Raw genomic sequence first — 16,987 nt, 5'->3', positions numbered from 1 at the left:
AATAAATGTGGGATTGCATTTCCATCACATCTAATAAGTTGTCATGCTGCTTTACCCTTATATGGGTTAGAATTAATACAGGTTTCATAAGATTTCTTTTCTATCATCTTTTGTTCCTTATAAAATTTTTACAATGAAAGTAATTGTTTCCTAACGAGTCAGTTTGGTGATTTTTAAAAAAAATTAGTGTTAGCAACATCATTTCTTTTTTATGTTTTAATTTCCCATCATACCAGTTAATCTTTATGTTCCCATACTGCCATGAAGTGTTTCTTTAATAATACTGTATTTAAGTTTTAGAAAATTTCAAAAAATTATTAAAATCCTTACAACTATTACTAATGAAGTGATATTTCCTATCGCAGTTAACTTGATTAAAATATTTTCACTTGACTTCAGTGTAATATACTTTTTTATTAGTGGAAGTTTATTACACCTACATATTTCTTATTTAAACATGTTAAAATATTGGAATGGTTAGAATGCATCTTATGCACCCTGACATTTTAATTAAAAGTAGGGAAATTTTTGATAATGTAAGTCTTTAGCTGAGTCAATAGAGATTTCAACCTCAAAAAATTTACTATAGCAAATAAATTATTTGAATGGATTCAGAAAATATGTAGGATAAAAGTGTGCCCTAGCAGTCATGAGTGATTAACTATTAATTTGTTTAATTAACAAATTAAGGAAAAGTTTTTTGCTAATAGCAGCTTTACTTTTAATTGCATGTAAAAATAAAAAACACTTATTGATAGGTGAGGAAATTTCACATAAAAAAATCTCATGGAACTTTTTTATTCAAGCAAAAGTAATGGTGCTAACGAATTTTACAATAATCACCAAAATCATGCTATAGCTATCATACATAAGTAGCATAACTAGAAGGCATGCAATAAATAAACTTCCATAACTCTGTTCTTATTAGAGATAATTAAGAAATCAAAAAGGTTCGGATTCATAGGCTATAAATGATTCATAAGCCAAGGCTATAAATTAATCAAATTTTTGAATTATTTTTAAATTCTGATTGCCTGTTAATTCGGATCTACTGTGAAAATTTGTAAGTTGTTGATAATAACCTATAACAATAAACGAATTGCAAAAGATGAAAAAGTCAGTATAACATTCTGTTCTTGGGCTACTACCTACTTGTTTCATAAGTTATACAACTATACTTATTTAATTGTTTATAAACATTTGAAAACTGCATTTTAGAAACAACACGTTTTGGTACCTTGGCTAACATTCAAAACCGATCATTATTAATTCTGTTTTTTTTTTAAATATAAAAATATTCTAATTGTTATTTGTACGGTAAAACATGTACTTTAAGATGACAGAGATGGTTTTTCAAAAACTTTAATTTTTCAATAGGTTTTAGAAAGTAAATGCTAGTATACTTCATAAACACATGAAAATAACGCTATAAACAGATTGTTATAAAAAATTAATGAAAACAGATATTTTTATACAACTTTTTATATTTATATAAAAATAAGTCATTTTGATTGATTTTGAAAATTTTTTGCTGTTTCTGGAAAAAATGTTTTTGAAAAAATATCTAGTTTTTCATTAATATTTTCTTTATTTTTATCTTATGAAAAAATAAATACCACTAATAGAAAACTAAAACAATTTTGTAAAAAAGCTCCCAAACACTTTTTTTATGAGTAAAATCAAGAGATTATGGATAAATTATTATTAATTTACCCATTGAGTTTTACTGTATGTGAAAAGATACCCAGTTTCCAAGCTACTCTACCATACCGTGATTTTGGTGCTTGATTGTAAATTTTGCTAGTGCCCTTACTTTTCTTCATAGAAAAAGAGTACCTGGGAGGTTTTTTATGCAAAATTTTGTCAGCTATCTTTTGGTGTTTTTTTATTTTTACATGTGATTAAAAATAAAGTCACTATTGGTGAAAAACTAAAGGTTTTTCCTTAATTTGTTAATAAATAAATTAAATAGTATTCACTCACATCCGATAGGGCACACTTTTATTCTACTTATTTTTCTGAACCCATTTCAATAATTTATTTGCTGTAGTGAATTCTTTTGAGATTAAGGTCGTTTTGAATCTCTGTTGACTCAGCTACTTACCAACCAAATATAGGAGAAAGACTAAAACGTACAGGTCAAAAAGTTTAAGTATTATAATATCTGTGGTTTCTTTTCTTTTACCAATAGAAAATCAATATTAACATCAGTACAAATTACAATATTTAATCCCTTTGAAATGATTAATAAATTTTCCAAAGAGAAAGACAAAACTCTTAAAATCACCCTTAAAGTTAGTCTCAAAATTATTTTCTTGATAAAATTACTGCAGTTTAATTTTTTCATCCTAATTTACAGTCTTATCCAGAACCCCAAAATCCTTTGTCATTTCTTTATACTTTGTATCATCTCTAAAATTTGTATTAATTAATATGTACGACCTCATTATATAACTTTAAGATTTTATTTTTTATTTGAAATTTAACTTCTGAAGCTCATAAAAATTTCTAAAATGTATTTTATATAGGTATAATAATTGTGATTAAGCTCTTTGCTTAAAGTTAAATAGATTGAAATGATTCTACTTCTAGGTCGTGATACCCCTTCATCTCAATTAACTGAAGGTGAAGAAGGTGGTGCTCAAGTTTCAGTCGGTGTTGAACCACGACAAGCTTCCTTGGAATTTGTACCATCATCTCAAACAGCTAAACAAAGCCGTTTTGATATTGATGATAAGTTTGGAAAATTTCAGATAAAAAAATTAATTGAAGGTAGTTTTATAAATTATTAGTATGTATTTATAAGTTTTTGTGTCTTTTGTACTTTATTAAAAAAGTCAGTTAAGATGTACTGTTATTGATACAGTCTTTGTATTTATATATCTAATAAACATAAACGTTTTATGTATTAACTTTGTGAAAATTCAAATAATTCATCAGCGTACTGATCACGTCGCCAATTAACTTCAAATAATAACCACCAAACACAGTAACAGAACCTAAAAAACTAATACCAAAAATCAACTTTCACAGGATCCCACATCAACAGTTGGTACAAAATTCCAAAATTACATCAAACTAAAAATAAATAAAAACTTAAAAATTTTAGAAAACATAAACCCTAACAACCACAAAACTTGAACGACATAACTAAATGCCAACTGGAATGATAATAAATTTAAAACTTCAAGCAACTATGTTTGTAAACACTATTGCCAACTGCTACAACCAACTATGCCTTTAATTAAATCATTATCTTCAAAAATGATCTGTTGATTAATTGTTTCATACTTTTATGTAAATCTATAAATATAATATTTTTCAAGTATAACCATTCTTTTATTGTTATTACAAATTGCTAAATTATTTTTATAATCAGTAATACTATGCTTACACAACAAATGGTCAGCCATATTACACAACTCCCTTTCCGTTTCTGTAAGCCTTGTATGCTCCATAAATCACTTTTTAAAAGATTGGTTAGTTTTACCAATATAAATTTTATTACATTCATTACATTTAATTTTATATATTTCCCTTAAATCCTCTCCAACACTTTTATTATTATTATTCCTTAAATATTTGTAATATGGTTATTTGGTGGTTTGTAAGCTTTTGTAGAGTTATTTTTATCATGAACATTAGTAATTTTTTCTATTATTTTATTTATGTAATTGCATTTTAAGAAAAACTTATTAAAAATATCTGTTTTATTTTCTTGTTGCAATTGTGTAAAACTATCATGGTAATTAATTCTCTGCTTTTTATATGTCTTTTTTATAACTACAACATGAAAACTATTAAATACTGCTATTTGTTTTATTACATCTTTCCTTTCAAAGTTTGTTTTCACTATTCTTTGTATAATGTATTGCTCTAAAAATCAGGTTTTTATATGTACCAATTTTTGAGACTATGGGTAATTAGAATTTACGTGAATTGTAATGCTATTCATTGTGGGTTTTCTTAAACTGATGTTTCTATAACATTGCATTTATTTATTTCAATCTCAGTATCTAAAAATTGTATTTTTTTTTCGTTTTTTTTTTCATGTAGATTTTAAATTATAATTAAGTGTATTCAAAATGACCAAATGTTTACTATTTATAACTGGATTATAAATAACCAGAATATCATCTTCATATCTTATCCGTAATAGTACTTGGTGTACCAAGTGCTAGTGGTATACAAAGTGGCACTTGGTATATACCATGAATTATAATACTCTCAAAATATTGTATAAAAATTTTCAGACCTAATCACAGAAATAGGTGAACCCATAGGTAAACCTTTTGTTTGTGAATAACATTTGTTCTCATATTGGAAATAATTTTGGAGACAAATATTCCTCACAATGGTGAACATGACTCCTGGTATACTCCTGGTTTTCCTTCAAATTGTTTTTTATTATTTCTATTGTTTTATCAACTGTTCACTAGGGTGCATGTTGGTGATATCATATGTTACCATTTTAGTGTTAGAATTAGTTTTAATACAATTTAGCATATTTATGACTGTAACCATTCTTAACATGATACGTATATTCAAAATTCATTTTTATTCTAAGAATTTTAGCTACTACTTTAACTATAAAAGGTGCTGTCCTAAAATGTATTAATGATCTTATAGAATTGTTTATTTTATGTAATTTCGGTAATCCAGTAAGTTTTGGGGGTGATGGTACTTATGGATGGATACAATCTTGAGTGATAACTTAATTTATTATCAAAAATAAATATTGGTTTATATTTAGAAATTAATTCCTTTACAGTTTTTAAATATTTGTTTGTTGGGTCTTATATCACTTCAAAATCATTTTCTTCAATGTAATTATCCATAAGTTCTTTGAACTTATTTTTATTCATAACGATTGGTGTATTAGTTTTATCCAATTTTAATAATATCATTATCATTAAGCTTATTTTTTAATATGATAACCTCAAATTTTATCATTTCTTTATTGACTATGTTATGTTTTTTATATTATGGCTAATTACATTTCTTATTTGATTCTTATTAAAAAAATCCAATCTTTCAACATTATATTCTGTATCAGTTGTGATATTTTATTTTTACTTTTTACCATCATTTAAATTAAATTAATTTGAAATGATCAATTTTTCTTTATCAAAAAATATATTAGTAAAGTTCTTAAAATTATTATCTAATCCTGTATCTTGTTTTTGAAATCTGTTAAAGTTATTGTTTTGAAAACTAGGTTTATTATAATTTCCATGATGTAAACTTTATATTGAATTCTGATTATTGTGGTTCTGTTACTTTGGTGGTTATTTTGTTATTTGAGATTATTATTTGTATTATTCATATGTATTATTTATCTAATAAACAAATGAAAGATTCTGAATTATGTAGATTTGACTTGGTCAGATGCTTCTAGTTAAAATGATAAATAAATCAAGGGATACAATTTGCTATTTTATCCAGATTCCCATTTCATTTTCTTATTCATATTCTCTTGTTTATTGTTTTTTTCTTGTCAGTAGAAGTTTCCTTTTATTTTTAATTTATTGTAAATTTCTTGTGGTTATTTTATCAGCATTGTTTAACAGATTATTTTTTTATTAGTTAAAATTTAATGTTTTTTTTTAAAAAAACATATTTTTTCATTCTTCATTATTTATTTACTTGTTTTAAAAAACTGTGGTTTTTGTTGGTTAAAATTATATAATAGCATTTTTATCTTTTATTATGGAAGTATTGAGATCTTTCTGTTATTTACCTGCGTCAATTTTTTAAATCTTTATTCCCCACTGCCGTGGCTCAAGTCAACAGCTATTGTTAGTTATTTTAATATGCAGTTAGTAATCCTATGAAACAGTAAAAATAGTATTCATATACTATAAATTATATGTACATAGTTTCTGTTTTCACTAAAAAATTGTATGGTTTCTAATGAATCATAAGGGTGTGTGTGAAAATTCAAAGCAATATAAATATAAAGGGAAAAGTTTTTTCCTAAATAAGGAGCAAACTCAGTGTTGTTGGATATATATTAATTCAATAAAATAAATTCTTTTTTTTTGTCCATATCTTCCTCTTTCCTAATTCCAAAAGCATAATCAAAATACAGCCCAGTCCACCAAAGTACAGAATCAGTAAGAGCTCTTACCTTATCTTATTATTTTTCTTTTTTATATATCAAAAGCGCTTTTGAGGAATGTCTTCATCAGTTGATTAAAATTGAAAATTAATTACACATTAATAATACACTAAACATAATATTATTACATGTATGACAATATATGCAGTCAAATAATTAAAAATCTTTATAAACTTTTAAAAAAATTAAAATTTTTGTAAACATTTATATTTTAATTAATTATTTGACTGCATATATTATGTCATATATGTAATAATATTATGTTTAATGTTTTATTGATGTTTTAATTTGTAATTATTTTTCAGTTTTAATCAACTGATGATGAGAACTTTCCTCGAAAACACTTTTGATTTATAAGAAAGAAAAAAAATAGATAAGGTCAGAGCTTTTATTGATTCTGTACTTAGGTGGATTGTGCTGAATTTTGTTTATGCTTTTGGAATATATATATTATATATATGTACAAAATTATATGTGAAATAGAAAAGTGCATAAGCCTTAAACAAAAAGTACATAAGACAAAACGCATGACTTATCAAAAGTATAATGAAGCAGAGGTGTCAAGTTTACATATGTAAGCTTAAAAAATGAATCTCCTTATGCCGTATTGGAAGAGGAACTATTTGATATTTGCTACTTTTATTCACATGGTAATGTTAGTTAAAATCATTACTAAATTGCAACTTTTTAAAAGAGAAATAGTTAACAGTGCTCTTAATGTTATTAGAATAATTACTTAGTTTTTTCTTGTTAGGAGCGGATGAAACAATTTCCATGGTTAGTGATACATGGAGTACAGATGTATTGGCTAGTGATAGTGAAATCATGGAAGCAGTTCCTGGAGCTGCAGAAGTTGTACAACAGTCATTACCTGGGCCACCTCAGGTAAAAGTTTTGAATTGCAGTAAGAATATTATTTTGTACTGATATTAAAATAAAACTACCATTTAAATAATGGTTTTTTATTCTTACTTATTTATAGTATTAGTACTTATGCTCTTATGCATTTAACTACAAAATAAAATAATCCAAGTCCATCTAGATTTTTATAAATAAATCAATTCTTATATATTAAAATCTATCAGTGGTTGCTCCATTTATTTATTTATTTAAGTTCAATATGATTGTTAAAAAATGTGTACAAAGTTTAATTTTTTCAAATACATTATATTTTTTATTTTTGTAAATTGAAATTGTTATTAACAGTATCTATACAGGTATAAACTTTTATTATTATTGGTAATATATCACACAAATTTATTTTTGGCAAAACCCAGAAAAATCAGTAATATTCATAGAGGTTTATTCATTCTTTATTTGTTCCTATTCTCTAGGCTTGCTCAGATCAGGCTATTCACATTACACATCAATTTATCCCTCTTTATAAACAGTTTTTCCATGATTTTCTTTAATTTATAACCTTTTTTCCCCCATTTTTCTTCATCTTCTATTTGTGAAGTATTCTATTCACACCCATTTACACTCATCATTTTTTAATTTTTTTGATACTATCTGTTCTCATTTTCGTTGGTTTTCCTCAAAAATTGCAGCTTGCATTTTTTTCTTTATTGCTCCTGTAAAACCTAATTTCCTATTGCATGTGTAAGGGTTACTTGATAATAAGCTGTAAGTGTCTGACAATATAAAAACTAGATAGATACCTTCTAATCTCTAAAAAGATCCAGAATTAAAAAAAGTTAGAAAATCTATAAATTCAAAATAGTCAAATGATGCTTATTCTTGATTTCTGTGTATAAAAATACACTGTGTTGAAATATCAGCTTGGGTTTGACTATAGTTGTATCAAAGCACTATATATTAATTCAATAAAATTAGTTTTAAAAAAGCTACAATCCTACATTTTTCAATGAAACTAGATTTTTAATAATAGAGTGCAGATTTTAGTGTAAAATCCAGAAATAACTAATATATAGAAACTTCATTAAAAATATTTAAAGGAAATACATTCACTGTCTAAAATTGTGTTTATCTACAGTCAAACCTATATATACACAGTATGTCTGAAAAGTTCCCAAACTAAATTAAATAAAAATACAGATTTGAAGATAAACAAATTTACTCACATCAGCCCTCTACATAGAACCCTTCTCTAGTTATATACTCATTGCAGCGCTGGTAGAGCCCGTCAAATGCTCTGCCTGGAGAAATCACTTTGTGGGATCACCTTCAACTGCTCAGTACAAGCCCTTTGGATGGCTGGAATATTGTTGAAAAAGCAGCTTTTCATCTTCAACTTGAGTTTCGGGAACAGAAAATAGTCGCTGGAGCCAAGTTGGATGAATAGGGCGGGTGGATAAGACGGTGATTTGATTTGTGGCATAATAACGTGTTAAAACTGTTGCCATGTGTGCCAGGGCAGTGTTGTGCAGGAGAGTCCAACTACCCAGATCCCAGTACTCGGACTGGATTTGACGAATGCGATGCATCAGGCGTTTTATTACTTTGAAATAAAATTTAGAATTCACGGTTTGACCAGTTGGGACAAATGCATGATTAATCAGGTCCGTTGAGTTGAAGAATGCAATCAACATAGTCTTCACTATTGAGTTTTGTTACCTGAGTTTCGCCGGTCTTTGTGCTCCAGAACTCAACCAAGCAGTGGATTGATGCATCGTTTGCAGATCATACGTGAAGTAGCAACTTTCATCCCAAATTAACAATTATTTGCAAAAAATTCAGGTCGCTATTGGCAGTTTCAACGAAGAAGTCTTGAGCGCAAGAAAGACACACCTGTTTTTGTTCTTTGGTCAAGAAGTATGGGACGAAACAAGAGCACACCTTTCGATGGTTCTTTTTTTCAGAATTGTACATACTGCATCTTTACCAATGTTTAGCTCTTCTGCTATGGCTTGAAGGGTAAGATGAGGTTGTTTGAGCAGGAGCGCGTACACTTTTGCAACGTTTTTGTTGTAAACAGCTGTTGATGGCCTCCCGCTTCATTCATAATCCAACGACTCTCTACCGTCTTTAAATTGCTTTCACCATGTGTATGTTGTAATACAAGATGCAGCTTCATCACCGAATGCTTGCTGTATCATAGAATAAGTTTCAACAAAAGATTTTTTAAGTCGAACACAAAATTTTATCATGCATCTTTTTTCCTTGTTGTGAGCTCGCCCAAGGTCACATGAACACAATATATGCAGCCGAATATAACTCAAGACTGGAGTGATGAAACACGATGAAATTTTGTAGATACATTCATCAGACATCATACTATATAATTCCTTGGTTATCGGAGAGATGGCATTACTTGTATTGACTATAGAAATTTAGTTCAGGAACTTTTCAGACGCTACTGTGTATGATATTTAATTCAACAAAATGGACGTAAATGATATTTGTATTAAAATGTTAATGTTTTTATTATGTTTTCAATACTACCATTTAAAAATCCAAGAAAGGGCCATCCATGTCAATCTAATCTAAGTTAATTCCATTGGCAGGCACAGCTTGAGTAAATGATGAGGATATTGCTTTTGTGGATTCATTTGGCATCGCAGTTTTTAGTTAGAAATTCTGTAAACTTTGTTATTTACATACACACATTTAATTTTTTTTTTCAATATAGGTAATCTATAGAATTCAGCTTGGGTTGGGTAGCTTGTCAGTTGGAGGACAAAGCCTGAATGATTTCTGTTATTATTTTTGTATATAAACATGAATATTCTTTTTATAATCAGTTAATTTATTGCTTTATTTTTGTGTATATTCTACTCTTATAACATTTAATTATGTCCAGTATTTTCTGTATGTTTGAGTTAGAATATTGTGGAACTTTGATTTATTATATGCTTACTTAATTGATAATTTTACTATTTTATCCTACTTAATCTATAGAGCTCGTAGGTTTGCTATTGGTGTTATTTTTATAAGATTTTCAATAAAGTTTCATTAATATCTATTGTATTAAATTGGTAGAAATGTAATTTTGTACTTATTATATTTTCATTTAATTATTTTGTAGGAATTTCTTTTGATATAATTGTAGAGGCCTGCCATGAAGAACTAGGTAATATATAGTATTGATACCTGTTCTATAAATTAAATGAATTTTAATTAATAATTTTTTACAGTAAATTTAGATCCTCATCTTGAAAAAATGTAAAAAAAAATGAGTTGCTTACATTCACTTATTTAACAGTAAACATGTTTTCATTTATAGTCATATAGAATTATGTTTAAAAATTGTTTTTAGTAAATAAATTATTATTTGCATACTACTGAGCAATATCAGAATATGTATTAAATATTTTATTGAGTAATAGTCCAATATTTATAATTATCAGTTTAAGGTTGTATTTTTAAATTAACATTTAAAACTGCCCTATTAATTTTTTTGTTGCTGCAAATTTTTTATCATATATTCTATATTTTATATCTAAATTTATAAATTTTAGTTGTTGGATGTATCGGAGACTGCTTCTGAAGCTTGGAGCACCGATGTTGTAGCATCTGATTCAGAAAGATTAACTGAAGTTGACACTGATGACACAGCAAGTGTGGCCAGGTAGACTAGATTGAAAATTATGTATATTTTAGAAAAATTTTTCCAGTTTCAGTAATGTTGTTTTTGGTTAAGCAGCTATGCTTTGCTATTCTATATCATTTTGATTATTATTTTCTTTTTAATCAGCTACTTTTCTATTTTCACTCATCTTACACTGCATGTTCATATTACACAGCTTGTGCATTATGTTGAAGAGATGCAGTTCTGGATTGTTAAACATAACTACACACTTGTTGAGGTTTTGTTTACAGTTTGCTTTTTTTTAATGTATGACCATCTGAACATCTTTAATTTTTATGAAAATTAAACTGTGTGTATTACAGGATCAAATTTAGAAGAACAAATTTTCTTTTTAAAAGAAAATTTGTTAGAGATTTTGAAATTTGAGATTTTTTTCATGTCTAAATTTGATATGAACAGAACCGAAACACTAAATTGGAGCAAAGGAAAAAGGATAATTTAACTTAGCATTGAGTGTGAAACCAAACTGATAAAACCATAAAACATAAAACTGATAAAAACATAACATAGTAAAATCTAAGTTTCTTCGTATTACTTTCCTTTCAATTTTAAGTTTCCCTTTCTAAGTAGTATGTAATTTTCTTATCCGGACAGAAGTACGCATGCTCTGTTGTTCTCTATTATTGATCTGATGTCATTTTACTGTAAAATATCCTTAATTTAAGTTGTCTTCTTTTACACTTACTCTTGTCTTCTACGATTACTTTCATTACATCTTTTTTTAGAAGAACATTGCCTTTTTATATTGTGTACAGTTCAATATTTCTTCTTTATATTTTGGTCAATAGTAACTTATTAACTTTATTTCCCTACATTCCTTAACGCCGATGGCTAATTTTATCACATAACATCTATTTTAATATCCAAGGTACTCTGTTGTCACCATACATATTAATGCATATTTAACTGAGTTTTTTCATTTGACTGTTTCAAAATTTTTCATAAAAAATTTCAGTCATACATTTTAAATGATTTTAAGTTCATAGAGAACTTATTCAACTTTTTGTCTTCCTTGACAACTACTGTGAGTTTAAAATATTTACCTTTATACAATTTGAAATAAGCATACAACATACCAGCTTGATTTTTATAGAAGATATGTCAGAATAGAAATTATTTTTATTTTATGTTGATGGTCCCAATTTCATGTATTTTTTATAACACATGAAACTTTTAGGAATAGAAATTGTTCTGTGTTTTATTTTTGTTAATAAACAGATATTAGAAACTTAATATTTTTTATTCTAAAATTGGACATTTCTTATACTGAAACTCTCTTAGTGACAAAAATCTGGAAAAAATTTCAAATCGTTAAAAATTAGAATCACTTAACAGGGGTTTTGTAATGAGTGGATTTAAGTATGCCTTACAAATAAAAATAATAAAATATATTTTCCTTTATTTTGTAAAATCTTTTTCTCTCTTCCATATTATATTTCATTTCTTTCTCACCAGTCTGTTCTGTTAAATAACTCCTTCTGTAATTTTTCTTACTTTGATCTCGTTAACTCTCTTCCTGTACTAAAATATATATATATATATATATATAAGTTACTTTTTCAAACATTATATACCATTATATGAAAATAAATTACTTTAAAACCAAATATTTAAATCCACCAGATACAGTTGAAATAAGAGGTAAGAATACTCACCTTGTGTGGCCCTTTCAGACTTTTACTATATAATTAGCAGACACATTGTATAAATTACACCCAATTATAAATTAAAATATATGTTTAAAAATATAATTAAAATTTTATAAAAATCATTAGTTTGTATTTACTAATGATAGTAAAAACTTCTTATATTTACCATGGTAAGGTAATGAGTAGGATTTATCAATATATTCAGTTATGCCAGTTCTACCAATTTAATCATTGTATTATCATAATTTGTTTAATATTAAGTTTGTATTTATTTTTACTTCCTTGTACGAAGTAAAGGAAGTATTGTGATTGCAAAAATTTTGCTTTTCAGTTTTCAATGAAACTATTCATTTTAATTAGTTTTTGTGAGACGTCTGTATGTATGTATATATGGATGTATGTGCATACATATGTACATATGTATCTTGCATAACTCTTAAACGATTAGCCATAGGATGTAGAAATTTTGGATTTAGGACTGTTGTAACATCTAGTTTTGCACCTCTCCTTTTGATTGCAATCAACTGGACCAAAAGTGTCCAAAAAAGCTCAACATCCAAATAATTTGGACTTTTTCTTAATTGCAGTAATAATCCCTCATTGAGAGCTTTTTAACGATATATCATAAGTGCTACTTATTTTCATTGGTTCCAGAGTTATAGCCAAATAAACTTTGAATTAATGAAATATATGGATCTTACAAGGGGAAGGCACATCGATTCAAATCAGACTTCATGTCCTTTTTTCTTTCTTTTTTTTTTTTATATTGATTTGTTAATAATTATACTGGTCAACATGATTTTTGTCTCACAAGTACCAATCGGTGTACTTAATGCAGTTTTTATCCTGTTTTCAATTATGTATTTGAAATTTCTTTATCACCCACAGTTTTTTATTTTAATTTTTTAAAATATTTTAAAATGTTTTTTCATCCATTTGTCCATTGTCAAGTAAAAGCTCCTAGAGGATTGTAAATATGATGGAACCAAATGAGCTAATTCAAAGGGTTGCTACTGTTGTGCAGGTTCAGATGTGTATAGACATGTTGTTACATTTGAAAAAAATATATATATGTATATATATATATATACATACATATACAAGGTCTGTCCGGAAATTAATGTCGCCAAGTCTTCAAGTATGAAAAAAAAACCATTTATTTACATAATAAGAATAATAATACCTGTACTTTAAAATTCTTCAAAATGGTCTTCCTGCATCGATACATCTTTGCCAGTGATATTTCCAATCTGCAAAGGAATCCTGGAAGGCCTGTTCAGGAAGTGCATTTAAAGCCATTTCACAACCTGCTTTCACGTAGTCAATTGTTCTGTAATGATGTCCTTTCAGGGGAAATTTCAAACGGAGAAAAAAAAGAAGTTTGCGGGAGCCAAGTCAGGACTGTAGGGTGGTGGCTGTGGCAGTGTTGCCACGTTAGATTTGGCCAGGTAGCTGATCATGACGAAGGCAGTATGGGCTGAAGCGAAGCATGAATATTTTGGAATTATTCACAATTACTTCAGGTCAGCCCATAAAATGGGTTCGATAACGCTGGTTCAACAACGGATTGGAATGCAACTAAATCCGTCTTAAAATCACAAAATAATAAACAAAACTTGAAAAATTAGACCCGCCATTTAAAAATAACCCTTTTTAAAAACACGCCCGATTAGAATCATCCAGCAGCAAGGGACTCTGTCCAGGTTCTGCGATAAGTAGGGAGAAATAAACTCCCGCCAACTTTGCATTCCATTCCATTCCACAATTACTTCTTTCCAGCCCAACTTAGTTGTTATTTTGTTTCCAAGCCATGTTTGAAGCTGAAAGAAGTGAAATTATATAGCTGGTCCAACAGTTGGTGATAATTTTTCTAATTTAAAAGTAGACTTTGCAGTTAATACTTCGTATTGCTGAAATCTCAAATCATCCATAGATAATTTATCATTTGTGCATTTGTAAATAGTTGAAATTATTTTACAACCATTTCAAGCAATGAATTTTGGCTCCGCATTAGTCTGATAAAAAGGCTTTACAAACTCTATCAACTTTGGAGTATTAATCAGTGAATTCAATGTTGTTGTTTTTCCTTTGCCTGCAAAACCAGATGTTGTGTCATAGCCAATAAAACAATGTAAAAAACCAATAACAGAACGATAATCTTCTTACTTAAAACTATTTGACGAATACATTGAGTAGCTTACATTGGCTGCACCTGGCTTGAGAAAGTAAATTGTTGCATTATTCGAATTTAAATGAACCAAAAGATCACAATATTTTGTCAAACAACAACAGTTTTTTTATATTCTGTGACTTCTGTTGCTGCATTTATAACCTTATTTTTTTCGGCGATGTCTATTGTTGTTGTATTAATAATTAATGAATCTGCATCTTCTTTTGCTTGTTTAATTCGATATCCTTCAAATCTAAATGCTTTTGCAAAAATTTCAACAATTGAGTGGTGTAATCAGTTTTTGAATTTTCTTTTAAATTTAAACAAATTATCAACAAATACTGAAAAATTCATTGCTTCAAGAGTAATTTTTTTTTGCGTTTATAAGCATGTTTTTGAATTGTGATTATAGATTTTTTTTTATTTTACCAAAAAGTGTATGTCAAATCAAAAAGTGAGCACTGGCAGAACTCTATGACAATTTTTCTTGGTAGAACTTTTTTTTTTTAAAAAAAAGTGTTTCAGACTGGAAAAAATGATTACCTCAGAAACTTCTTATTTTTTTTTTTATCTAATAAAATTATTTTTGCAGAAATGAAAAATAAAAAACAAAAAAAGATCCATACCTTGTAATCTTTTTTCTATTATTCTTATCAAACCACAAGTTACCTGCTATGAAGTTATTCTGTTCAGAAATCTGTATCATTGTTTCACCTTCCCCATTTCTTTTCCATATCCATGGGGTTCCAGTACCTTCTCTGTGCCATCTCTCTTTTTCCACCTGCGCATTCATGTCTCTTATTATTACTGTTTCCTTATCTTCTATGCAGCTTTCCAGTTTCTCTAAGAAGTGTCCTATATTTTCTTCAACACATCCCACCTGTAATGCATACACTTGAATGATATCCTGAATTTTATATCTAATCCTTAGCCTTAATCTTATGATTCTATCATCTTTTGCCTACACCCTTTCTATGCACACCTTTATTTCCTTACCCACAAGAAAGCCAACCCCATTTTTTCCAGTTTTAACAAAGATGAACTTTGTAGAATCTATAAAATCAAATGCAATGATAGTGATGATATATATATATATATAAATACTTTACTAAAATTTATCTTTTTAAGATTCATATTATCCCTCTGTTGAATTTAAATTCTATTAAAATAAACTATCTAGTGTAGAATATGAAGATAAGATATATCATAGTTTATTTTTCATAAAAGTACTTTCACAGATCCCACATCCTCAGTCATGATTGAAATAATTCCATTATTGTATAATAAAAATTTTAAAATAGAAATACTAAAATAATGAAAATTGATGATTAAATATAATAATTTTGGTGGTTTTTATATAGGACAAACAGATCATTTAAAATTATTAGATTTCTTGAACACTATAGAAATTATTAAAATAATAAATTACATTTATCAAATATGGCAGACCATCTAATAAATAATAAATATTCTATTACTGATGTTAACACAAATATTAGAAATTTATAAAGATGACATAAAATTAATTATATTAGAAAAATATTACAAATATAAAAACAAACAAAATTTCAATTTGATAAACCATCAGATAGTACTTAGAAACTGCAACAGATTGGAGCAATCATATAAATTAATAAGCAGTTTTCATTATTTTAGTATTTTTAATTTAAAATTTTTATTATACAATAACAGAATTATTTCAATTACGACTGAGGATAGGGAATGACATGAAAGTACTTTCATGGAAATATTAAAATAAGATATGTCCTATCTCAATACTCTGTACAAGGTGGTTTGTTTTAATTATATATAAATATATATATATATATATATATATTTTTTTTTTTAATTTTTGACTACATATTACAAATATATGCAACAATTTTTAATGTGTAATTTTTTAAAAAAATTTTGCATTAACTGACGATGAGAGATACCCTCAAAAGCACTTTTAATGTAAAAATTGGAGAAGAAATAATATACAATAAGAAGTATTGTTAGACTCTGTACTGTTGGTGGAAAGCTAAGTTTTACTTTTGTTTCTGATATATATATATACACACACACAAGAGGGTAAATCAAATATAAACGGGATTTTTGTTACTGAGCGTCTATGGTTCATAGTACTGGGCCCGTGCTTCTAATGTGTTTGTGTGGAGTCATTAGAATTGGGGAGAGCTGGCCATTCCATACTCCCAACCAATTGGTCTGTAACGCTTACAATGTCTGAGCAATAGGTGCACACCTCCATTGTGCAATATATAATTATAAAATTTCTTGCATGTGAAGGAGTTCAAGTGATGGAAATTTTCCGGAGATTGACTGCACAGTTTGGGGAACAAACATTGTCAAGTACTTGTGTGACAGAGAGTTCAAGAAAGGATGAGAATGAGTGGATAATCATGAACATGATCGCTGTCCTTGGACCAACATTACAGACAAAAACATTTGTACGGTTCGAGAAGACAATTGATGGGTGAGAGTATCTGAATTTG

At 27.6% G+C, this 16,987-nt stretch overlaps 1 protein-coding gene across 3 annotated transcripts in view; it reads left to right on the top strand.

Moving 5' to 3' along the window:
- Positions 1–16,987, top strand: part of Gapvd1 (GTPase activating protein and VPS9 domains 1) — a 171,107-nt gene that overhangs the window by 104,309 nt on the left and 49,811 nt on the right. For 2 of the 3 annotated variants that reach the window (XM_075370370.1, XM_075370369.1), the window contains exons 13-15: positions 2,593–2,772; positions 6,876–7,006; positions 10,543–10,652. In XM_075370370.1, coding sequence (XP_075226485.1) covers positions 2,593–2,772; positions 6,876–7,006; positions 10,543–10,652 — 421 coding nt within the window. The remainder of the gene's footprint in view (positions 1–2,592; positions 2,773–6,875; positions 7,007–10,542; positions 10,653–16,987) is intronic. The other variant, XM_075370371.1, reaches the window with a different exon arrangement.

Source organism: Lycorma delicatula, chromosome 7, assembly GCF_047948215.1.
Source record: "Lycorma delicatula isolate Av1 chromosome 7, ASM4794821v1, whole genome shotgun sequence".
Classification (NCBI taxonomy): Eukaryota; Metazoa; Arthropoda; class Insecta; order Hemiptera; family Fulgoridae; genus Lycorma; species Lycorma delicatula.
Note: the sequence above shows the minus strand (reverse complement) of the source record. Positions and strands in the feature narration are given on the sequence as shown.